This window comes from Pseudorasbora parva, chromosome 1, assembly GCF_024679245.1.
Source record: "Pseudorasbora parva isolate DD20220531a chromosome 1, ASM2467924v1, whole genome shotgun sequence".
NCBI classification, from domain to species: domain Eukaryota; kingdom Metazoa; phylum Chordata; class Actinopteri; order Cypriniformes; family Gobionidae; genus Pseudorasbora; species Pseudorasbora parva.
In genome coordinates this window covers 65,592,284-65,619,456 of record NC_090172.1, presented here as the reverse complement: position 1 = coordinate 65,619,456, position 27,173 = coordinate 65,592,284, and the positions used below count along the sequence as shown (strand labels likewise).

The following is a 27,173-nucleotide window of genomic DNA, read 5'->3' as shown; positions in this document are numbered from 1 at the left end:
GAGAGAGAGAGAGAGAGAGAGAGAGAGAGAGAGAGAGAGAGAGAGAGAGAAAATGAGCTCAGTCTGTCCATCTCTCAACAGTATTCATCCGGAGTGTATCTTCTAATAAGGAAACTAAATGTATCTGCTTCGATAACAGAGCCATTATTGCCTGCCTAATGATTAATTCATGTAGCTTTTAAGTTTTTAAAATGTTTTACTAATAAAACTGTCAGAGCATTGCTGAAAACACGTTTCTGTGCGAGTGTGTGTCTGCACTGTAGGTGTCATGAGGACTCCATGTGCAGTTTAAAGTAAAACGGTCTCAGTGAACAAACAGGTGTGTGTTGATAAACCATGGCGTACCGCTGTATCAGAGGCAAGGCTGACCAAACGTCCTGTTTTCACGCCCTGTCCTGGCCCTAATATAACACATTTCTATTCCTACAGAAGGGGGCATACTTTCTAATTCTAATTAGACCACATTGACATGCATTATACAGGCAACAGTTGGAGTTAAAAATCTTCATTTGTGTTCTTCTGAAGAAACAAAGACACCTACATGTTGGATGCCCTGGGAGTCAGCAGATAAATATCACATTTTCATTTTTGGGTGAACTATCTCTTTAATAAGAAATCTTTGAGTAAACTTTGAGATCTCATTGTCAGACCGAGTGTCCTGGTTCTCTGTAATCAAAATATGTTCATATGGTCACTCTAGTGTGTGTATATATATATATATATGTTCATATGTGTATGTTCAGTGTGTCAGGATCAGGTGTACAGTGATCAGAGTGAGGGTGCTTGGGAAATGAAGTCTGAATTAAACATTATTACTCTGGTGAGTGAGACCTCTGGTGGCTGATGGTGGCATCTTTACTGGTGTTACTCAAGAAATCTCAGTGGCAAAATGTGTCCCAATCACCCTGAATATACATTTACATTTCAAAGCGACTTACAACTCAGGAGAACAGGAAGCGATCCGTCAAGAAGAGGCAACGAAACACAAAAAGTGCCCTAAATACCAAGATTTGTACACTGCTCAGAGTAGCAAAAACCAGAAAAGGGAAGAAGAAAGGAGAAATAGAGGGGGAAAGAGTTTTTTTTTATTTATTTTTTTTATTGTAAGATTAAGTGCTCGTGGAAGAGATGAGTTTTTGCCTGTCTTTTGAATGAAGTGAGTGATTCTGTTGTGCGTATGGAGGACGGAAGATCGTTCCACCAACCAGGAACAATGAAAGAAAAAGTTCGAGAGAGGGATTTCACGCCTCTCTGTGATGGTACCACAAGCCTCAGAGTCAGGGCTTTGAATTTGAATATACATAATAAAGCATCATTTTGTGGCACCAAAAAAAAAACAAAAAAAAAAACTTGGAAATAATTAGTCATTTTGATCCTATTGTTTGGCATATTTATTTGCTTGGTCAGTGATAATAAGTGAAATCATCTGGTGGTGGAGTGATTAAACTTCCCTGAAAATTAATTGCACACCATAGATCGTTAATCAACCAATCAGCCGCAAGCATTGTATAAAATAATTGTGGCAGTCATAACATTTAAAGAATATTTCAGTACAAGAAACAACATTTAGTAGTGTTTGGCGATAGTTTTTCAGGATTCACGAGAACAGGACAGATATGGCTGCACAGTGAACGATGTCCATTAAAGGGACTTTGGTCAGACATAAAATGTTAACCGAAATAATATATGAGAGAGAATAATTTTCCCTCCCATCTCATATTTTTTTTCTCAACTACGATCAGCAGCATTTTATGTCTGTTTGGTGTTTATTCAACATATCGTCTTCGTGTGATCCTTTCAGGGAGAGTCGAGTGAAAGAATACACTTACGAGCTACTCAAGTTTCCCTTCTTGTTAAAAAAATGTCGAGTTAAAGCTACACTGTGTAACTTTTTTAGTTTATTCATAGCAAAAAACACTTAGTTCTTTCAAAAATATATGCGCTCATTAATGTATATTTACTTCTTTCAAGTAATAAAGTATTCTCGTAAGTTTATAATATGCCATTGAAAATACATACGGGTGACGGGTTCGAATGCGAATTGAGAACAGAAACTATTATTGACTGGATGGTCATATACCTTTACACCGCTAGATGGGGGAAAATATCACACAGTGGAGCTTTAATAAAAAATAAAACACGGAAAATAAATGGCATGGCATCAGATGAGAAGTCTCAGGTTGCTTTTGTGTAAGATATGAAATTACAAATCAAAGAAAGCAAAAGTGTGTGTGCTAGTCTCCACCCATCACAATGAGAGCAGAGTATAATGGACATGAGCTTCTGTCGCTGTAAATATCCCTCTAAGTGAGGAAGCTCTTAAAGGTGAGAAAGATATTCTGACTTTTTTTAAATAGCCCTATGCTATCGTAATACAAATTGTGTCAAAAACATATATGAGATTTAGTGTATCTCAGTGTTAGTGTAAAAGTTGCTCACCCCACATTAACTAATGATAAGTTCATAGAGACACAGTGCTGTTTTTGAGTTTGTAAAGCAGGAAAATATTCTAGGACATAAACTCTGTTTGTTATTGTATTCAACTTTATTAAAGAAAACATGAGAAATAAACAGGAGCAGCTGCATTACACCACAGTAATCTATTCTGGTTTAAAAAATAAAATAAAAAATGTAAATATTCAAACACATTTGAGCTAAAGAGTGTAGCTATAATGAACTCTAAAATATGCCGTTTTCGACCATTGCTGGATTATTTTGAAGCAGCTTTAATAAATGAACACATTTGCTAACATGTTTCTGTGATAGTGTTGGGTCACACAACTTCATATTAAAGGCTGTTCGTTTTAAACAGAATGTGTTACATACAGGCGAGGACAAGGACAGTTCATATAAAACAGCTTTAATAAATGATGAGTCTATCTTTGACAATCATAAAATCTTCAAAAACATTTAGAAGAGGAACCAGCAGCAGAAACTGGGAAGAGATCTTAAACATTTTGGGATTGTTGTTTTTTTAGGTGTCAGACAAAAATCAGAAATCAGACTTTATTAGGGACGCTGGATGTCCTATTGTCCCAACCAATATCCAGTCCCATATTTTCGATCAAAATGTAAACTATTTATATAACCACTGTTGTCCTATCGTGTCTTGTGAATTTAATCTATCACTTATTTTATTTAACCAGGAAACACCTTTAATACATCAAATAAATCTCTTAAGAGGTTCTGTGGAAAATGCTCAATACCTGGATCACAAACGGTTAATAATCCCGCCTCCCGAAATCACATCTGCGATTGGCTTTATTTTTTTTCTTTCTAACTTGTGTGTAGGCTGTGGATAAGTTTGGTTGTGCGAAGAATCAAAGCAAAGTTCATCCGAGACCTAGAGGAGGTGAGTATGGGAGAAAATAACGCTTCTGTGGACGGAAATACTGGGAAAATCGCGTCACATATTGATTTAGAGACACTACTGTTTGTTCAGAATATAACAATCGCGGGATAACTGGCAAACGTGTGTGTGTGTGTGAGAGAGAGAGAGTGAGTGAGTGAACGAACGAACGAGTGTGTGAAACCCATACAAAGATGGCAAAAGTGGTGTTTTTCTGAAAATATAAAAATAATGTAGAACATTTTGTGTGATGGGTAAGGTTAGTGTAATGCGGTGGAATATACAGTACAGTATAAAAACATGAAATCTCTGTAAATTCCTCATAAAACATGAAGGCACAACATTGTTTGGTCTTGTTGAAGAGTGAGAGGCCTGTTTGGTAAAGTTTGTCAGCTGCTTTTAGTCATCTCTCTCTCATTAGCTGAGGCTGAAAGAAGTGTCAGTGATCTGAGGAGACTGAAAACTCCTCAGAACAGACACAAGTGAGACGTAACAGTATTGCTGTGTGTGCCATTTCCACCAGGACAAACTGGACAATGATGTGAAACAAATATCACAACATTAATGTTAATGACAGACACAGACGTGTCCTTTCTGGACATGTCTACATGATGTTTTTTTTTCTTCACTGTGGAGATTATATTGTTTATTTGATGCTAATTATTTGAATGCAGATCCATGTGTGAGATGAAAGAATAAAACGTATGTAAACATTATCATGTTATAATAGTGAATTTAAATGAATATTGAATATGTAACTATATAAGAAATTGAGTTATGTATATAACTATATTAATTATTTGATATGCATCTGAATACCTCTTATTTTCTAACCCTGTACATTGAGCTTTGTGTGAGTGAGTTGCTATGGCTGATATGTACCGAATGCTGAGGTTATCAACTGGTTTATTCTTAAACATACCTGGGTGTGTCACATGACCTTCACTCTGGAATAACCCAAAATATGAGAGAAACAGCCGCCCTCCTTTTGTGGATTCTTTATTTCAATAGAGCAAAGATGATCTTTTCCCCCCCCACACAGAGGCAGGACTGCAGAGAATGCAAGATGATGAATATATGTAGATGTATATGAATACATCTCTCTCTCTCTCTCTCTCTCTCTCTCTCTCTCTCTCTCTCTCTCTCTCTCTCTCTCTCTCTCTCTCTCTCTCTCTCTCTCTCTCTCTCTCTCTCTCTCTCTCCCCCCCCCACAGAGGCAGGACTGCAGAGAACAGCATCAGAGAAGTTGCAGACATGTCTACTAGAAGGTAAGAAGGTCATCCTTTTGAGAATTGCATAAATGCTTGCAGTGACAGTCACATAAAACATATATATTTCTTTTTTTGCTTGATTACTTTTTTTCAATTGTATAATTTTAACAGAATATATATATATATATATAATTTTTTTTTTTTTTTTTCATTACAGACATACTATATATATGTTTACTCCACTATAAACACACATCATTCCTCAGGAGCAATTGTCAGCTCAATTTAATATATGGGTGCCAAGTTGCAATTTTGGATTAGCCTAAAACGGCTCTGAACCTTAGCGATTATGAAATCTGCACTGTAAAATCGAATTAGTTAGACTTACTTTAAAAACAATGCAAGCTGATTGTCTTTAAAAAAAAAAGCAATAATAATGTTGAACTGACAAATGCTTAGTTACCTATCGAAAATGCTTCACTCGTATTTCATCTTGCAGACACATATGAGAACTCCTTTATTTTAAAACGCAGTGCAGCTGAACAGTCAGTTTAGGGCAGAGCTATAGTAGAGGATGCACGCTGCTTGGCTGGGATGCGGGAACTGCGCGAACCAATAGGCTGAGCCCGCTTAAATTGGCGGAGCTTCTCCTCGGCTTTAGGGAAGTCTTCAGCTGCGCTGCAGTCACAGGACTTCACCAAATGTCAACCAACAATGTCACCAAAGAAGTGTGTTTTTGGTTGTCAGGGCAAGACCACCCTGAACAGCTTCCCAAAGAACCCAGCGTTAATGAGACCAGTGGATGGAGTTTGTTTTCCCGGATGAGTTGTGCAAGTGGTTTTTTTTTTGTTCCCTGCATTTTGGCAATGATTGTTTTTATAAACAAGGCCCAGTTCGACGCTGGATCTGTAGCTCGTCTAATGCTGAAAGAATACTTAATAAAATGTGAACCCAGGATGAGCTACAGGACTATAAAAAATAGGGGTGTTGATGGACTTGATCTACTCCATCTGTGTTTGATCATCTCTGAATCTAAAAGGGATACAGTCTTTCACTAAAACGTGATTTTCTCAGCTTTTTGTTCAAAATATTGCTTTTTTATTAAAGCTACACTGTGTAACTTTTTTAGTTTATTCTTAGCTAAAAACACTTAATTCTTTTAAAAATATATGTGCTCATTAATTTATATTTACTTATTTCAAGTAATAAAGTATTCTCATAAGTTTATAATATGCCATTGAAAATACATACGGGTGAGGGGTTCGAATGCCGGTCGCCATGTTGCCCCTCCATCTTGAAAGTACAAGATGGAGGGGCAACAAAGAGGGACATACCCATAAATAAAGAGGGACATACCCATAAATTCAAGCTTAGCCTTTTGCATTTTAACACTCGATGGCACCGTGTCGAATGTGAAGAGGGGGATTGCCCTGTTAATCTTGGACTAAATCGGCCACCGTGGGAGTTAAGACGAAATCAGAATTGAGAGGAACAGAAACTATTATTCACTGGATGGTCATATACCTTTACACCGCTAGATGGGGGAAAATATCACACAGTGGAGCTTTAAACTTACCCATATTCAAGTGTTAATAAAAAGGAATGCATGAAGCTAGAATAAAACAGGTTTTTTTGTTTAAAGGAAGAGAGTCATCTCTTATATTCTTATACAGCTCAGATATTCATAAAACAAAATATATTTTATGGGCTATTAAATTTTTAATTTTAGAACATTCTTAGAACAATAACATTTCTAGCTGGGGTGAGCTCACATTCTGTCCAAAGTATGAGCACACAGTGGGTGTGCTGTGAGTTACACTTTTAGATCACTGAGTTAAAATATTTGTGGATTTTAAGAGGCTAAGAAATTAAAAAACAACAATAATGTTAATTGAATGTTATTTATCTCATTACAGATATGCAACTCAGCAATGTGCATACATGATGAGAGGTAAGAACAATGTTAATATAATAAGACTATAATCAAATCTGTTTAATATGTATTAAAATGCTATAGGTTTCTTTTATCAGTACTCCGCCAATCACACCAAAACACCAATCACTTACCAGAGTGTCTTTTTCAAATAGAGTCTAAACCTGCAAGAAAATTGGTTCTTCTTGGAAAAACAGGAGATGGCAAAAGCAGCAGTGGAAATACAATTCTCAGTGAACAAGTATTTACAAATGAATCTTCACCTGAATCTATAACAGTTGAATGTAAAACAGGAGTTGCAAAGGTTGGTGGAAGAATAGTCACAGTTATTGACACACCTGGAATCTTTGACACGCGTCTTGATGAGGAAGTCCTCAAATCTGAGATCATTAGATCCATTATTGAATGTGCTCCAGCTGTTGATGCCCTAGTCATTGTTCTAAAAGTTGAACGGTACACAAGACAGGAAATAGCGATTCTGGATAAAATTGTTGAATATTTTGGCGAGGATACCTTTAAACATGCAGTGGTTTTATTCACATATGGAGAAGAACTAGAGGGTCAAACTATTGAGGACTTTGTGAAGAAGAGTCCAAAACTACAGGAGCTTGTCAATAAATGTGGAGGCCGCTGTCATGTCATTGACAATAAACACTGGAATGACTTTCACTTAGGGTACAGGAGCAACAGAGTTCAGGTAAAACATCTGATGGAGACTATTGAGGTGATGGTGCAAGAGAATGGCTGCTACACCAATGAGCTGATGTCAAGTGTAGAGGAAGACATTCAAGAGGAGATGAATAGTATGCTCACAATTAATTTGTCTCCAGAAGAGAAGCGAGAGACAGCGAAGAAGATTGTTCATAAAAAATATCTTATTAGGTTTGCAGGAGTGGCTACAGGAATACTGTTTGGTGCTTTACTGGGCATCGGTGTCGCAGTGGGATCTCTTGTGGCTTTACTGAAAGGAGATAATTTAATAAAAGTATTCAAAGCAATAGCCACAACTGTAACTTCTGTGAGCACATTAGCAGATAAAGCAGCAGTGGCAGCAGCAGGAGGAGGAGCAGCAGCAGTAGGAACAGGAGCAATATCTGCAGTGGCAGGAGCTGTAAAGGCAGCAGCAGGAGGAGGAGGAGCAGCAGCAGTAGGAACAGGAGCAATAACTGCAGTGGCAGGAGTGGTAAAGGCAGCAGCAGGAGGAGGAGGAGCAGCAGCAGTAGGAACAGGAGCAATAACTGCAGTGGCAGGAATGGTGAAGGCAGGAGCAGCAACAGCCGGAGCTACGGCAGTAGCAGGGGCCACAGCAGTTGTGGTGGACACAGGAGTAGCAGGAGCAGTAGCATTAGAGGCAGGAGTAGCAGCAGGAGCAGTAGCGGTGGAGGCAGGAGTAGCAACAGCTGGAGCTACAGCAGTAGCAGCAGAGGCAGGAGTTGCAGGAGCAGTTGTAGCAGAGGCAGGAGTGGCTGCAGGCTCTGGCATCGGAGCAGCAGCTGGTACAGGAATCGCTGCAGGTGTCATATTAGGAGTTGCGGCTCTCGCAGGAGCTGTTGGAGGAGGAATCACTGGATACAAATCAACAGACGAAGCCGATGCTGTGCTTGATGCCATTAGGATGTCAGCGAGAGCTAACTTTGAGAATGCAAAAGAGGTTGTTAGAAGGGCAGAACAACTCCCTGCTAATGTTTATAAGAAGCTTCAATAGATTTCTTTATGAATGAAATACAACAAACTGCTGTTGTAAGTTCACTAGAGCATTCTACACTGCCACACACAGTGGCACCTGCAGCTGTGCACCATGTATGACTAAACCATTCCGAAATGTTGAGATGTTATAATGTTTTACAAACCGATTCCAAAAACGTTGGGAAACTGTACAGATTTTGAATAAAAAAAGGAATGGAATAATTTCAAAAATGCATTTTCCAACATGACAATGCCAGACCACATACTGCATCAATTACAACATCATGGCTGCGTAGTAGGAGGAACCAGTTTCTGAAATGGCCAGCCCGCAGTCCAGATCCTTCACCTGGAAAACATAGGAAACATTTGGCGGCATTATAAAGAGGAAAATCTGACAAAGAAGACCTAAGATAGTTGAGCAACTAGATGCCTGTATTAAATAAGAATGGGACTAAATTCCTATTCTTAAACGTGAGAAACTTAATTGTCTCCTCAGTTCCCAGACATTTTGGCAGACTGATATAAAAAGAAGAGGGGATGCCACACAGTGGTAAACATGGCATTGTCCCAATTTTTTGAGATGTGTTGATGGCATGAAAGTTATGGTAAATGGATGGACTGCATTTATATAGCGCTTTTAACAGACCCTATTGCCATCCAAAGCGCTTTACATGTTGCCTCACATTCACCCATCCATACACTCATTCATACACTGACGGCAGCGTCTGCCATGCAAGGCACCATCCAGCTCGTTGGGAGCAGTTTGGGGTTAGGTGTTAGGTGGAACCGGGGATCGAACCACCAACCTTCCGGTTTGTAGACAACCTACATGAACCACTGAACCACTGCCGCCCCAATCAACTTATTAACTTATTTTTCCCTTAACATGATACATTTTCTCAATTTAAACATTTGATGTTTGTCATCTATGTCATCATCATCATCATCATCATCATCATCATCATCTTCTGCTTATCCGGGGCCGGGTCGCGGGGGCAACAGTCTAAGCAGAGACGCCCAGACTTCCCTCTTCCTAGCCACTTCCTCCAGCTCCTCTGGGAGAACCCCGAGGTGTTCCCAGGCCAGGCGGGAGACATAATCCCTTCAGCGTGTCCTAGGTCTTCCTCTGGGCCTTCTCCCGGTGGGACGTGCCCAGAACACCTCCCTGGAAAGGCGTCTAGGAGGCATCCGAAATAGATGCCCAAGCCACCTCAGCTGGCTCCTCTGTATAGGAGCAACGGCTCTACTCTGAGCTCCTCCAGAGTGACCAAGCTTCTCACCCTATCTCTAATGGAACTTCCAGCCACCGGAGAAAGCTCATTTCAGCCCCCTATATCCAGGATCTTGTCCTTTTGGTCATGACCCACAGCTCATGACCATAGGTGAGAGTAGGAAGGTAGACTGACCGGTAAATCGAGAGCTTTGCCTTACAGCTCAGCTCCTTCTTTACCACAACAGATCTGTACATTGACCTCATTACTGCAGATCTGCACCAATCTGTCTGTCCATCTCCCGTTCCATCCTTCCGTCATTCATGAACAAGACCCCAAGATACTTGAAGTCCTCCACTGAGGCAGGAACTCTCCACCAACCTGAAGTGGGCAAGCCACCCGTTTCCGACTGAGAACCATGGCCTCAGACTTGGAGGTGCTGATTCTAATCCCAGCCGCTTCACACTCGGCTGCAACATGACAACATCATCTGCAAAAAGCAGCAGCGAAATTGAGTGGTCCTTAACAGAGTGGTCCTGCTCCAAACCGAACAGCCCTATGCAGGGGGCCCCGGGCCCCATACTCCCAGAGCAACCTCCACAGGACACCCACAACTCCACAACTCCCATGAACCCTTTAGCACCCTGGAAAGGGTATAGAGCTAGTCCAGTGTTCCACGACCGGGACGAAAACCACACTGTTCCTCCTGAATCCGAGGTTCCACTATCGGCCAGAGTTGAAAGTTTAACATAAGCAAATCTTGAGTTTTTAAAGTTATTTTAGAGAAGGGCTCTGTGTACCAAGTGTCAAGACATTATTGTGTTGCATTGCATTACTTTTCATTTATTTTGGCTGCATTGCAATTTGTCTACATTTGTGATGTGTACCAACAAAAAAGTGACTGGGGAAGAGTGATTGGTTCACATTTCATTGCTCAACAAACAAATCTGTGATTGTAGTTTTGAAACACATCTTTTGACACAACCGGGATAAACATTTTCTAAAAACACACTCTATAAATCCAAAGTTAATTTGACCTAATATATACTTGTGTTGATTTTTGCAATGCATAAATTATGTTTCAGATATGCTTATTTTTACATTTTTTCAATCAACATATGCAAGGACAGAAAATTCTTTTCAGTTTCAGTATACTCAGTATATACTCAATATAAGTCATCATTTTGATACAAGTTGGACACATTCATACAAGCAGGCATCTTTGCCACATATTTTAAAAGTAGAGTTATTCTGTGTATCTTTGCATGCATGGATCATTATAGGGGAGATCTGTTACTGTTCAAACTGTATACTGTTCATTTTGAAAAGCAACAGTGCAATGCTAGACGTTTTGCTAGTTACACATGTATAATGTGTTTTAGTGGATTTTAGTTGTTAAATTGGTTTCTTCAATTTATTTGAGTTACCACTACTTTTTAGTGTACTAATTTTTATTGATCATGGTATTAAATGTAATAATTTAGATCTACTTTAATTCGACATGATCATGTTTTCATATGATAAAGACTGATGCTAACCGCCAATCCTAACCTTACGGAGCCTAAATTGATTGTGCATGTGTCTGTAATTACAGGTGACTGTTTATGTCTGTTTCTTTTTTACATTGTGAAGGATGACTCATTTCTCTTCAATAAACTCTTTCTTTTGATGGTGTCTCTCTGTCTGTTTAAACTGGACCAAACGTCCATCTCTAACAACCTCTATAAGGTCAATAAATAAAACAGATATAATGTGACATTTAAACCGAGGTGTTAGAGCTTGTGTTGAGAATAAATGGGCGTGCCAGAAGAATGAATGAAATTCTATGTCTAATTCCTTGGGAAATAATCCTTTTGGGATTATTTGCAACAAATATTTGCATTAATTTGCGTCAAATATATTATCAATATATAATGAGTGAATAAATCCATAGATCTGCTGTAAAGTATTTGAATTCTCTAGTTGTCTGGTGGTAGAATTTTTGTGAACCGTGTCAAAGCTTCTGGGTCCTAATCCGCTCTCATATACAGGTCCTTCTAAAAAAATGAGCGTATTGTGATGAAGTTCATTATTTTACATAATGTAATGATAAAAATTAAACTTTCATATATTTTAGATTCATTGCACACCAACTGAAATATTTCAGGTCTTTTATTGTTTTAATACTGATGATTTTGGTGTACAGCTCATGAAAACCTAAAAAAAATAGCATATTTCATCCGACTGTAAACTCCACCTGTTTGGCCCAACGTAGGAATCCAACAGCTGGTCGAAGGAATTCAGCGTGTTCGTCTTTTCAGGCGCTTCTATAAAGGACACGGCAATTTTTAATAAAGTGTGAAGATCCAATTTTAAATCTGACTCCATGTTTGAATTTAATCTGACTCTAATTGTATGTAGTTTCCTTGAGTTTGTTACATTTATAAATTTACTGCTGATCGTATGATTAGTTGTGATTTAATTTAGATCTTTCATTCCGCTGAGTATCTCTACTTCTCACTATCTTTGTTCATCAAGGGACCCGGTATCGCTCAGAGATATATGTTTCGCGCTACATTTCTCACGGACACAGACGGGCCAGTTCTGATATTAGTCAGAGGATTGCAGAGTGAATATTTTACCTTTAAGTGGTTGCGCCTGCTTACTCATCTTAAAGCGTAATGGGAATAATAATCACAGGAACTGCAACTTGCTAATACAGTGATAGTCAGTAAATCAGATTATCCCTAATGCTGTGCTCCATGCTCCAGTCATTGAGTCCTATGGTTTGATCTATCCCGACACAACGCCTGCGGAAATACCAGACTCCGATTGATCCATACTAAAAGAAGCGGCCTTAGAATAATACAAGATTAATCAAAGTTAATGTTTATTTAGCCAGGCAAAAATATCAAAATATAGTCAAATTAAAAGACAATTATACACAACCGATCAGCATACAATGTTACTCAAGTATAAAATAGTATAAACATAGTTTCAAAGAGTCGTCATTTACCTGGCTAAAGAGACACACGGGAACAGTGTGGGAAGTTCTGGATACAGATGCTTCCCTGAGCGGTTTGCTCCTTCCCCTTAAATACTCCACCAGATCAAAGAACAATAAACATTTAGCACCCACATATTTATGCAGATCTTGGTTCTTTTCTCAGACCCAAATGGTCCCACCTATCCTTGAGGCCTGACAGCAAATGTTTATCAAAAGATCTTTATGAGCATCTCCCCACACCAGAGGAACAAACCCGGTTGTCCTTCTTTTCCGACCTGTTTTACTAGAGCGGGAATGTAACCTGTTCCACTGACGTGAAAATGAAACCTGTTTACCAATCACACCAAAAGTATTTATATTGACCATACAGAAACAGCTTGTGGCAGTATCAGTGAGATTTGCATGTTTGCGTGGCCCTGACACCACGGGGGCGAGAGGGTCATATCTCGGCAGGGGTGAGGAAATAGGATTGGGCCAGGTGCAGTCTTGTTTTCTCTTGTATTCAGAGAGTGAAGTTTTATTGTCTTTATTGCAGCTTTAATCCCTTGAGTTTGTTCTCAAGTGAAATCCATTCTTACACGACCAATACAACAAGTGTTTTTAATACGAAAAAAGTCAACCTTCAAATAATTATGTTTAGCACTCAATACTTGGTCAGGAATCCGTTTGCAGAAATGACTGCTTCAATGCGGCGTGGCATGGAGGCGATCAGCCTGTGGCACTGCTGAGGTGTTCTGGAGGCCCAGGATGCTTCGATAGCGGCCTTAAGCTCATCCAGAGTGTTGGGTCTTGCGTCTCTCAACTTTCTCTTCACAATATCCCACAGATTCTCTATGGGGTTCAGCTCAGGAGAGTTGGCAGGCCAATTGAGCACAGTAATACCATGGTCAGTAAACCATTTACCAGTGGTTTTGGCACTGTGAGCAGGTGCCAGGTCGTGCTGAAAAACCAAATCTTCTTCATATAAGCACATTTATCATATAAGCACATTTATCCTATAAGCACATTTATCATATGAGCACATTTATCATAACCATATTTATCATATAAGCACATTTATCATATAAGCACATTTATCCTGTTATGCCGTTACATGCTGTTGTACAACCAATCAAAACTTCAGCATGCATTGCAGCATGAATAAATTATACATCTGAATTGAGACATTTTCTTTGATTCTTACTATTTGCTTTTACTTTTGCTCTTTTGTTCTTATGTTTTTGTAGCTTGTTTTATGTTCAGAGTTGATCTGTTTATCTGAATATATATATATATATATATATATATATATATATATATATATATATATATATATATATTTTTTTTTTTTTTTTTTTTTTTCATTGTCACCATTGTAGAGATTCATACGTGGATTCTTGATGTCTGTGCAAGTCTAACTAATGCCGTAGATTTAAACATTTTGTGCACAAAAAATAAAATGATAAATTGTTCAATTACCACAAGAGTAAAGAATCTCATTTATATTTTTATTAATATTACAAAACTGCTTTGACAACAAGAGCATTAGACTCTGCATGAGATCAGGGATGATGTTATCATCATCAATGAATAAACAATATCACTTGATGATATTTTCTCTTGACTTTGTGTTCCATAACAAATGTGCTTCACAAACACAAAGCAGCCAGAGAAACACTAATACTACATAACCAAGGGTCAAGAGCCCAACTAAAGCAAACACTGATCTCCATCATGGTGACTTCCAACCAAACTATTATTTCCATTAAAACAGAAATAAAGTCAGTCTGGTTAGTTATAAGTTAGTTCAAATATTATTATTATGTTTAGTAACTTACAAATTTTTACTTACCGATTTTAAGATTGCACACAATGAAAAAGTCTCCATCTTAATTTGAATCAGCAACAGAAAAGGGCCGCCTTTTGTAAATGTCCTCCAATCAGTGAATTAGTTCTTGTTGCCAGACAGAACTCATTGCATGACCAATCATATCAAAGCAAGACCAGAGTGAGCTATTTTAATTAATTATGATTTTGAGTTAATTCAACTTGAAATCTTAAGTTATGTATTTTGTAGGTTAATAAGTTATACTAACTTATATTTTTTGAGTTTTTGGACTAAACTAGTCATATTTAGTCAAGATTACTTGATTTGTTTTCCTCACAGACGGAGCAGTCTGATAGACTGATCATAGTCTATCAGATCATAGTCAAGATTCCTCACAGACGGAGCAGCAGGTGGCGTTGCTGTTCCACGGCCATTCATTTTCAATGGGGACTTTTTCTTTGTAAATTTTTTTCACTGTAAACTGAAAGTTTTCACATCTCTCAATCTTCTCTCTGTTCTCTTCGACAGCTTTCTGAATCTGATTCAGTTCTTCAGTTTTTTTCTCCTTCCCATTGATTCGCTCCCTCAGATTAGAGACACAGGCCTCGAGTCGTGTTCGCTCTTTCAGAACATCTAATGTCATCTGAACACTTTTTCTGTTCTTTTCTTCCAGGAGTGTCAAGAACTCCTTCATGCTGATTTAAAAACTCGCACATACCGTTTGTGTCTTTTCTCTTTCTGCTGGTTGTCGAATAAGAAGTGAACAGGTTCATTGTCTTCATCTTTTCTGCAGGGTATTTCTGCTTTCCTAATGGCATTGAGAGCAATTGCTCTGACTCTCGCAAACTCTTTAAAACATTCTCCTCTCTCCTTTGTCCTCCTCCTCCCCCTCCTTCATCGACTCTTACAGCTGATGACTTTGCATCATTTTTCACAAACAAAACAGCTCTCATTAGCAAACAGTTCTCCTCACCACAACTGACACGCACATCTCAACAACTAACACGAACACGCTTCCATCCTTCTCTCCACTCTCAGAGGCAGATATTTCTAAACTCATCCTTTCCAATCACCCTACTACCTGCCCTCTTGATCCTATACCCACTCACTTCCTTCAGGCCATTTCTTCTTCAATCACTCCTGCACTCACTCACATTGTCAACACTTCTCTTCACACAGGAACCTTTCCCACAGCATTAAAGCAGGCTCGGGTAACCCCACTGCTTAAGAAACCCTCTCTGAATCCAGCACTTTTAGAAAACTACAGACCGGTATCCCTTCTGCCTTTCATTGCAAAGACACTTGAGCGAGTTGTGTTCAATCAACTCTCAATGTTTCTTGAACAGAACAACCTCCTGGACAACAACCAATCCGGCTTCAAAAGCGGCCAAGACAGAAGGTCATGCTTTTATAGAACAGCAGAAATATGATTGCTTTCTCTTCTTTAAATACTCTTACATTTATTTTAACTTAAACACTTTCAAAGGGTCAATGTTTGTTTTCACATAAATTTTCCAGTTCTTGAATGCTGGGAATTGAAATTCAAGAACCATGAAGCCTGTTACTAAGAAATGTTACGTGTTTTTGTGTAGATTCAAACATTATAATTGCTAAACTAAAACAAATGTCTCAGTCTCACCTGAGAATGGTTTATTCAGGAAGATATCGTGCCGGGTTTTAGAGAGTTTAACACAGGCTGCGCAGACGCAGTGTTTTTATTTTTATTTTTTTATGCGAGAGATGATTGACAGCATCTGAAGTGTTGATGTGTGTTGACCGTTCTAAAATGGTGGCTCGTCAACGTGCCTAGAGCGTTCGAATGAGGCATCTACGTATACATATCTATGCGCCCACACATCTCTATATAAGGGTTTTCTGCACACACTTTCCTTACAGTCTTTCGTCACTCTCATCAAACTTGCCACTGTTCGCAGATGCGCTCTCGCCCGGATCCTCGAGCAATTTGTGCATACACATGCTTAGTCAAAGAGACACAATGAGGTTACACTTTTAGCTCACTGTGACCTCACATTGTGACCACTGTGAGTTCAAAATGTTGACTGGGTTTGTAAAGTTAACCCTTTCAACCCAAATACTTTAATTTTCTAACACTGATGGGATTTCGTGTTCACTAAGACATTTAATCATTGACATTCTGTATAAAGCTGCTTTGAAATGAGGTGCTTCATTTTGAAAAGTGCTATACAAATGACTTACGTGAAACGCCTGTTTGTATGTAATATATATGTGTGTGTCTCATGGTGACAAAAAGCACTTTTTCTTGTAACTTACTTTATCATAGCACTGTAAACTGTTAACATTAAATAACCCTTTTTAATTCAGATACAGGTGACGGGAACTGACCAGTCAAGATGTCCAAGCAGGAAGATTTTCTTGTTCAAAGCAATTGATTATTGTTGTGTTCATATTCTTTTATAACACTTTACAGAAGGTTTCATTTGTTAACATTAACTATAAACAAGACGCCGCACATCATTTATTGATATTGTTGTTGTTTTGTGTAACTAATCTTACACAATACAGAAAAAAAGGTGATTTCAACTTCTTTTTAATTCCAACTTTAATTTCAACGTTTTCTATAATTTTTTTTAATTAAATTGTAGCAATTCATATGTAATTGTAGTTGATGTAGTTTTTTTTTTGGAACAAATTTTAATATCACGTTGTTACCCCCCCCCCCCCCCACACACACACACACACACACACACACACACAACTCTAGTCCATGATATGAGATATAATGGTGTAACACTTTACAATACGGGTGCACTAATATGCTTTGATTCATGCTTAACTAATACACAGATAATCATGAGTTAATGTATTACTAATGATGAACGAACCCATTTATTAATGATTACTGCATTAGACACTAATGGAGATTCATCATGATTAATAGATTAACTAATCATTAAATGTGTATTAGTTAAATGTGTCATCATATATTAATTCCTAAATAACATATTACAGTATATTAACTAATAATGTAAATTAATGTGTTAATTACCACAACGGGTCAAAGCCATGCATTTCAGCTTCCAGTCGTCTGCTTTAATTACATTAGCTAATGATTTATAAAGGTATCATTATGTTATGACTTAACTTGTTGAGACACATGACTATTAACTAATTCAAAATTAATTCAAAACCTATAACCACAATTACATATTACTTAATCAATTAGTTATCAATTTTTTAAATGAAGAGTTCAGATTCAAAAACCCAAAGTCCTTTTGACATGTTTACATTTTTATCAGGCTCCTCTGTTTGGGTTCTGTCATTTCACTTTAATGGCAATGAAAAGGTTATTAGTCAGTTATTGAAAAAAAAAACTTCATTTGTGTTCTACTGAATCACTGCAATTTGTGCATGCTTCAAAAGATGACAGTCAAACACAAGCACTGTAGATGTATCACTGGAACAGCTGAAGAAGCTCAACAGATTTAAGTGAATAATGAGTCTGTTTCTGACACACAACACATAAAGGGTTAGTTCAGCCAAAAATGAAAATGTGATGTATATCTGCTGACCCCCAGTGCATCCAACATGTAGGTGTGTTTGTTTCTTCAGTAGAACACAAATGAAGATTTTTAACTCAGCTGTTGCTGTGTGAAAGTCATATAATCATGTGAATGGGTAACAATTCCATGAGAGCAAAAAAACGTTTAGACAACATGCACAAAGAGTCCTGTGGCTCATGATGACACACTGATATCTTAAGACACAAAACGATCAGTTTATGTGAGAAATCGAGCCGTATTCATATAATTTTTACCTCAAATACAACGCTATATCCAACAGCCTTGAACGCGCTTCACTTCCGGTAAGGTCAATACACACAATCTGGCATCATGTACGAGATTTACTTCTGGCGTCGGCGTAAACTACACCAGATCATGTATGCTGGAAGTGATGTCTTTACATGTACACGTCCAGAGCGTGTATATTGACCTTATCGGAGGTTAATCGTGTTCCAGGCTGTTGAATATAGCGTTGTGTTTGGGGTGAAATGATATAAATACGGCTCGATTTCTCACACAAACTGATCGTTTTGTGTCTCAAGATATCAGTGTGTCGTCATGAGCCACAGGGCTCTTTGTGCATGTTGTCTAAGCATGTTTTTTTTTTTTTGTTGCGCTCATAGAATTGTTACCCATTCACATCATTATATGACCTACACACAGAAACGGTTGGAGTTAAAAATCTTCATTTGTGTTCTACTGAAGAAACAAACACACCTACATGTTGGATACCCTGGGGGTCAGCAGATAAACATCACATTTTCATTTTTGGGTGAACTTTCCATTTAAGCGATGAACTGGCTGTGGTATGTGGTATACCAACGCGTTCTCATAAAATGTGTATCTATAGCACAAATTGTATTTAGCGTGCGATATTTACACCAAAATTCGTTTTTACAAGCATATGATACGCATTGTCACCCAATTGGGTAAGTTTAGTGGTGTCGGGTACGTGCTTATAAAAAGCTATAAAGTGTGCATCATGCATGCAAAAACTGCGCAAAATTTGCATGTAAAAGCTCATTTTGCTCTTTAAATCGCACAATAAATACAATGCATCCTATATGTATTTTCATGATATTGACGTGCAAATAATGGACGCGATATTGACGTGCAAATAATTCGCGCAATGTTTTTTTTTTCAATCAGCTGTTTTTGTAATGAGCGCTTCCACAACGAACGCGAATGTGCTGAGGCGAAAAAAACGACATTTATTTTTTTCGTTTCAATGTCGATTTTTTTTTTTTACTCTAGCGGCGACAAAAACAGCTTCAACCAATCACATAAAAGAAAACAAAGGTGACAAAATGTGAACGTGTTGCCATCAGTACGTCTGTGGCACTGAAATGTTTACATGTGACTCGACTGGAAACATCTGCTCGGATCGATTGATTCCCTGAAGTGCGCGGTTTGTCTCGTCAGATGCGCTGCCGTCTCTGGAGGAGATCCTCAAATTGTCCCACAGACTTTAGAGAGTTCTGAACCGGCCATGATAAAGTTTTAGCTCCTGTTCAAGATTAGCATCCTCCCCTTCAGACTCTGTTCTATAAGACTGGCCGCACCCAAATTCTCAGTCCTTTAAATAAAATGAAAAGCTCGTCTTCACTGAATGATGAAGTGTCCGTGTTTTCTCGGCTGTCGCCGCAAATGTTTTGGACTGTTGGAGCTCTGAAACGTCGCAAATTCGTGTCGCGGCTGATGTGAATGGTTTTGACGCAAAATATTCGCATGCCAAATATTCGCTTATTCGTTACGCTTTTTCGTTACGCGTCTGGTGTGAAAGGAGCTTTAGTATGTTTGAATTCAACCTACTGCACCGGTCCCATCAGTAGTGGACACTCAAGCAACATAAGCAATGAGCATGACAATTAAAATCTGATCTGGAATGCAGACCCTATTACAGCATGACAATTACAAATTGGCATAGTAGGTAATAGAGTGTTTCCTTTGTGGTAAGGCTGGTGCAACCATTATATAGACAAAACAAATGGCCAATGCTGTAAACTTCTAAAAAGGTTTGTTATTTCAGGGAAATGGATGAATTGCAGCGAAGCATCAAGGAACTGAGCTCAGACTTTGACGAAAACCTTCCAACTCTCAATCTTAAAATAAAGGAGCTGAAGGACATCACAGATGAACTTGAATCCATGCACAAAGCCACCACAGTGGGCAGTCTGGTTGGAACAACAGTAGGAGCAGCTGCAGGGATCACAGCCGTGGCTATGGCTTTAGCCCCATTTACATTTGGGTTAAGTCTTGTTGTTGGTGTTGGTGTTGTTGGATTAGTTGGAGGAGGAGTTAGTCTAGCGTGTGGCTTAACTAACATGATCAAGCAGAAAAACCTACTACCGACTATTAAAAAGATCATCAATGATTTCCAGAACATAATCTACCCATTACTTAGGAATCTGAGTACAATTTCTAGCATCATAGAAGAGATTCAGAAGAGACAGCAGATTTCGGAATCAAATCCAGCACCAATAATTGTCGGTACAGTAGAAGAATCTTTAGGCATTTCATCAATTTTAATTGACTTACGAATGGCTAAAATTACGAATGTGGCCACAAGAACATCCAAAGCTCTCCAGGTGGCTGGGAAAATATTTAGTGGAATCTCTGCTTTACTTCTTATTGCTGACGCTTATTTTATTTATCTAGATTCTGCAGAGATCAATGAAATGAATCAATTGGCAAACAAGAAAAAAGTAGAAGATATCAAATCAGACACACTGAAATGTGTACATCATTTGAGAGAAGCAGCTGCTTTATTTCAGGAGACTGTGGATGAAATCCGTTGCACCAGAGACACTATTAATAGCGAACTGTTGAAGTGTAGAATGTTACCAGTGCAGTGTTAAAGGTAGCGGTGTGACGGTTAGTATAACCGTGAGACCGACGGTTATAGTTAAACACCGTCATTAGAACTCTATAACCACCAAAACCATATTATTAAAATATTTTTTTACAAACATAAAAAAAGATGCACTCCGGGGGACATTGTATCAGCTGACGAGGGAATCAGAGGAGGAGTTAGTGGTGCTTCGGAGCCTGCTACTGCTGGAGATGATTCGGGAGAGGTCTGAGAAATCTTGGAGATCTCCTTAATAAACGGAGGTCTGAAATCTCTGCCCCTTTACCGATCAGAGCGCGCGCTGACAGGGAGTTAACCCGCTATCTCCTAGAACAACCCGCGCTGACACGGAGTTAACCCGCTATCTCCTAGAACAACCCGCGCTGACACGGAGTTAACCCGCTATCTCTTAGAACAACCCGCGCTGACACAGAGTTAACCCGCTATCTCCTAGAACAGCCCGCGCTGACACGGAGTTAACCCGCTATCTTCTAGAACAGCCCGCGCTGACACGGAGTTAACCCGCTATCTCCTAGAACAACCCGCGCTGACACGGAGTTAACCCGCTATCTTCTAGAACAGCCCGCGCTGACACGGAGTTAACCCGCTATCTTCTAGAACAGCCCGCGCTGACACGGAGTTAACCCGCTATCTTCTAGAACAACCCGCGCTGACACAGAGTTAAGCCGCTCTCTCCTAGAACAACCCGCGCTGACAGGGAGTTAACCCGCTATCTCCTAGAACAGCCCGCGCTGACACGGAGTTAACCCGCTATCTCCTAGAACAGCCCGCGCTGACACGGAGTTAACACGCTATCTCCTAGAACAACCCGCGCTGACAGGGAGTTAACCCGCTATCTCCAAGAACAACCTGCGCTGACACGGAGTTAACCCACTATCTCCTAGAACAGCCCGCGCTGACACGGAGTTAACCCGCTATCTCCAAGAACAACCCGCGCTGACACGGAGTTAACCGGCTATCTCCTAGAACAGCCTGCGCTGACACGGAGTTAACCCGCTATCTCCTAGAACAACCCGCGCTGACACGGAGTTAACCCGCTATCTCCTAGAACAACCTGCGCTGATACGGAGTTAACCCGCTATCTCCTAGAACAGCCTGCGCTGACACGGAGTTAACCCACTATCTCCAAGAACAACCCGCGCTGACAGGGAGTTAACCCGCTATCTCCTAGAACAACCCGCGCTGACAGGGAGTTAACCCGCTATCTCCTAGAACAACCCGTGCTGACACGGAGTTAACCCGCTATCTCCTAGAACAACCCGCGCTGACACGGAGTTAACCCACTATCTCCTAGAACAACCCGCGCTGACACGGACTTAACCCACTATCTCCTAGAACAACCCGCGCTGACACAGAGTTAACCCGCTATCTCCAAGAACAACCCGCGCTGACACGGAGTTAACCCGCTATCTCCTAGAACAACCCGCGCTGACACGGAGTTAACCCGCTATCTCCTAGAACAGCCCGGGCTGACACGGAGTTAACCCGCTATCTCCTAGAACAACCCGCGCTGACACAGAGTTAACCCACTATCTCCAAGAACAACCCGCACTGACAGGGAGTTAACCCGCTATCTACTAGAACAGCCCGCGCTGACACAGAGTTAACCCACTATCTCCAAGAACATCCCGCGCTGACAGGGAGTTAACCCGCTATCTCCTAGAACAACCCGTGCTGACAGGGAGTTAACCCGCTATCTCCTAGAACAACCCGCGCTGACAGGGAGTTAACCCGCTATCTCCTAGAACAACCCGCGCTGACACGGAGTTAACCCGCTATCTCCTAGAACAACCAATTGACTCTACAGCTAATCCACTAGCACGGTGGAGAGACAATGAAATGCGCTTAGCAAAATTGGCACGTAAATACACCGACATGCTTCACCATGTACACGACCTGACCAGATTACTTTTGAGTGTGCGTCCTTATATGACGTACACAGCACGCGCCGCGATCAGTGCGGATCGGGCCGCATTTTTCTGTCTGAGCCCGACCCGCGTCCGACAGAGCAGTAACCAAACCCGACCCGAGCCCGACAGGCATTGAAATATTTATGTCAGAGCCCGACAGTTAAAATCAAATTTTTCCCCTCATATACTAATGACACGTACGTTTGTTTGTGTGGAAAACCCGCTTTTATAAAGCAACTGTAGGAAGGCATTCTGAAATGTTTACAGACGAGCGCATCAGCACGCACAAGGGGCATTAAACGTTACACAGAGCCCTATCAAATAGCCAACTGAAATTAAATGGACAAAGGTCTGCTAAAAATGGCCCAAGCTAACAGAACAAAACATTAACGTAACACAATTGAAATGCTTATTGAAATGAAGGTCATCTTACCAATTTTCTCAAACTGTATGGTTCCTAAACTGCAACATGGGATCTATTTACATAATCTATCCATCAAAGTTTAGGCTAATCGAATTTATGCAGAAAAAGGATTGCATCAACTGCGGATGGCTTCAAGGCTGTCCTGCTGCCAGCAGCGCTGAAGTTGCGCTCACTGGAATGACAAGGATGCCGCGGGCAATATGCACACACGTGTTGCGCGTTGTTGTCACGGCGACATAAACAAATTTCCGCATACAGGAAGACTGATGTTAGGGTAATATTTTACAAGTATTTTAATCACAAAAACAAACCATTGCATCAAGTTAAACAGGCCCATTGGCTACTTGCATAATAAGCAGTTTTAAATTTAAAAGGTTCAATGCCTTAATCGCGCTGACGTGACCAAGCCAGACCCGAACCCAAACGTCATTTCTAAATATCTTTCGTTGGGTACCGTCGGAACCCGTCGGACTCGGGTCGGGTATCCATCCTCTAGATCACATGCTATAATGTTGACAAGAGAGGGATAAACTTCTTATTTCGTAAGAAGTTGTGAAGATAATGTTGGCGTAATGACACTGTCCCTAAACCTACACATGTAAGTGTCACAGGTCGGAGCGGACCGCCACTAGCGCGAGTCCCGCTCCTCCCCCAGTTTCCTACCCGAGGAGGTCCCAGAAACACGCCAATGACCAGACAGACGAGGACAGGTGAGTTAAAAACAATGTTTATTAATTTAAAAAGAGATTGGTAGGAAAGGGGAGAAAGGGATACTAAAAGAGGGGGGGAACCAGCCCTCTAGGACTGGGGCCTTGGGATCTGAGTCGCTTCTGACTCTCAACGGATCTTCCCAGCTCTCTCTCTTCTTCGTACAAGCCTAGGCTTACAGGTGAGTATACAGGCGGTACATTGGGCTCTTGGCTTTAGAATCTGAGTCACTTCTGACTCTCAGCGGATCTTCCCAGCTCTCTCTCTTCTTCGTACAAGCCTAGGCTTACAGGTGAATATACAGACGGTACACTGGACTCTTAGTTTTGGGCGTACAGGTGAGTATACAGGCGGTACACTGGGCTCTTAGCTTTAGACGTACAGGTGAGTATACAGGACCGTACACTGGGCTCTTAGCTTTGGACGTGCAGGTGAGTATACAGACGGTACACTGGGCTCTTAGCTTTAGACGTACAGGTGAGTATACAGGACCGTACACTGGGCTCTTAGCTTTGGACGTGCAGGTGAGTATACAGACGGTACACTGGGCTCTCAGCTTTCGGCATACAGGTGAGTATACAGACGGTACACTGGGCTCTTAGCTTTGGGCATACAGGTGAGTATACAGGACCGTACACTGGGCTCTTAGCTTTGGACGTGCAGGTGAGTATACAGGACAGTACACTGGGCTCTTAGCTTTGGATGTGCAGGTGAGTATACAGACGGGCCCATTGGCTACTTGCATAATAAGCAGTTTTAAATTTAAAAGGTTCAATGCCTTAATCGCGCTGACGTGACCAAGCCAGACCCGAACCCGAACGTCATTTCTAAATATCTTTCGTTGGGTACCGTCGGAACCCGTCGGACTCGGGTCGGGTATCCATCCTCTAGATCACATGCTATAATGTTGACAAGAGAGGGATAAACTTCTTATTTCGTAAGAAGTTGTGAAGATAATGTTGGCGTAATGACACTGTCCTTAAACCTACACATGTAAGTGTCACAGGTCGGAGCGGACCGCCACTAGCGTGAGTCCCGCTCCTCCCCCAGTTTCCACCCCGAGGAGGTCCCAGAAACACGCCAATGACCAGACAGACGAGGACAGGTGAGTTAAAAACAATGTTTATTAATTTAAAAAGAGATTGGTAGGAAAGGGGAGAAAGGGATACTAAAAGAGGGGGGGAACCAGCCCTCTAGGACTGGGGCCTTGGGATCTGAGTCGCTTCTGACTCTCAACGGATCTTCCCAGCTCTCTCTCTTCTTCGTACAAGCCTAGGCTTACAGGTGAGTATACAGGCGGTACACTGGGCTCTTGGCTTTAGAATCTGAGTCACTTCTGACTCTCAGCGGATCTTCCCAGCTCTCTCTCTTCTTCGTACAAGCCTAGGCTTACAGGTGAATATACAGACGGTACACTGGACTCTTAGTTTTGGGCGTACAGGTGAGTATACAGGCGGTACACTGGGCTCTTAGCTTTAGACGTACAGGTGAGTATACAGGACCGTACACTGGGCTCTTAGCTTTGGACGTGCAGGTGAGTATACAGACGGTACACTGGGCTCTTAGCTTTAGACGTACAGGTGAGTATACAGGACCGTACACTGGGCTCTTAGCTTTGGACGTACAGGTGAGTATACAGGACCGTACACTGGGCTCTTAGCTTTGGACGTACAGGTGAGTATACAGGACCGTACACTGGGCTCTTAGCTTTGGACGTACAGGTGAGTATACAGGACCGTACACTGGGCTCTTAGCTTTGGACGTACAGGTGAGTATACAGGACAGTACACTGGGCTCTTAGCTTTGGATGTGCAGGTGAGTATACAGACGGTACACTGGGCTCTTAGCTTTGGGCGTACAGGTGAGTATACAGGCGGTACACTGGGCTCTTAGCTTTAGGCATACAGGTGAGTATACAGGCGGAACACTGGGCTCTTAGCTTTAGGGTGTTTACACACAGCGGACTTCCAGCCTTCCTCACTAGGACAGACTTCTAAGGAACACGTTGACGTTGACTTCCCACACATAGTAGAACAGTCCCACGATGACGCAGAGCCCTTGGCTCAGTCCTGAAAGCACTTCACAGACATATGATCATACAGAGACAGCGCATAAGCTCCTTCTACGCATCAGCCAATTCGAACTTCCCGTCCTTTTATACTCCACACACTATTCACAGCAAGCTCTTACTTCATGCAGTTGCCACGCCACCACCAGGTGGGGGAAAGGAGTTGACGAGTCACAGTCGGGTGTATATATATATATATATATATATATATATATATATATATATATATATATATATATATATATATATATATATATATATATATATATATATATGCAACAATCGCCCATCGTCACCAATTCACTTCCTCTAATGCAGGGCTTCCTCTTCGGCCTGGGGAGGGATCGCTGACAACACTGGCACAGCACAACACTACAATTCTTCAGGTGTACACACATAAAAAAAGACTCACCCACTGTACTCCACACACTCACGGTGAATTAGGGTCAGGATCACCACTTTGGGCCGGGAAATAGGTTAAGAGAGCATTAAGAGAGCAATCATACATCTGTGTTGTTTCATGTGTGTTGTTTATATTATATGATTTTATAATTATTTCTACTCAGTCATTTATATGTACACAGCAAAATCCTCACTGTTAAACCCAGGTGAAAAAAGACATTGTATTAAATGTATTACAAAGCAGTATTTTTATAATATATTTGTATTCCCAACATGCTTATTTGAAATGCATTTTAAAATAGTTCTAAAACGTATCTAGAAGTACTTTGGTTATAAATATATGCTTAGTTGTAAGAAGGCTACTTTTAGTGACATTTTAGTGTATTTACAGAAAACATACTTATTATTAGTCTTACTTAAAGTAGATTGCATGTGTTGTGTAAGAACAGCAAAATTATTCAGCTTAGTGGGTTTAAAATAGATGTACTGTATAAATGTGTAGGCCTACTGCAATTTATCTTAAATATATATTTATCATTTAACTATTATTGCAATAAGCATACTGAAATGAAATGTTGTTCACTTTCACTAAGGAACAGTGCTGAACCGGTAACAGGGTCATGGCCGAATACCCATGTTTACGAGAAGCCCAAGAGGATTTGAAACCTCTTAGTCGTCAATATAAAGCACAAAGGCCAACTTTAGGTTATCTTCTCAGCGCTGGGGATTTAGTTTACAGTAAGTGGCATCACAAAATATGCACATCTTCCATCTTGTGATGGCATATTCCCCTGCAGTTCCAGTACATTTGATTTTTCTCAACAACTTATGCAAAGCTGGAGAGAATTGGCACATGCATGTGTGCTTTGACTTAATGAATACTCAACAAGTTGTGTGTGCTCGATATTCGTCTTCCTCTTTTCAGTAGCTTACCAAGTTGCATCTTTATGTGTGGATCTGTATAGAACGTTACTCACAAAAAAATGCTGGATTTACATAATTTACTCATAAATTGGTTCTAATAGCGCACACATATTGTTCACATAACGTCATCATCATCATAA

General features: G+C 40.4%; 1 protein-coding gene across 1 annotated transcript; it reads left to right on the top strand.

Annotated features, from left to right (window-relative positions):
• Nucleotides 1-3,303: 3,303 nt before the first annotated feature.
• LOC137088070 (uncharacterized) lies at nt 3,304-11,059 on the top strand. The gene is made up of 4 exons (XM_067452100.1): nt 3,304-3,352; nt 4,564-4,617; nt 6,477-6,511; nt 6,649-11,059. Exons 2-4 carry the CDS (start codon nt 4,604-4,606, stop codon nt 8,196-8,198), a joined length of 1,599 nt encoding a protein of 532 aa, XP_067308201.1. The 5' UTR covers nt 3,304-3,352; nt 4,564-4,603; the 3' UTR covers nt 8,199-11,059.
• Nucleotides 11,060-27,173: the final 16,114 nt, after the last annotated feature.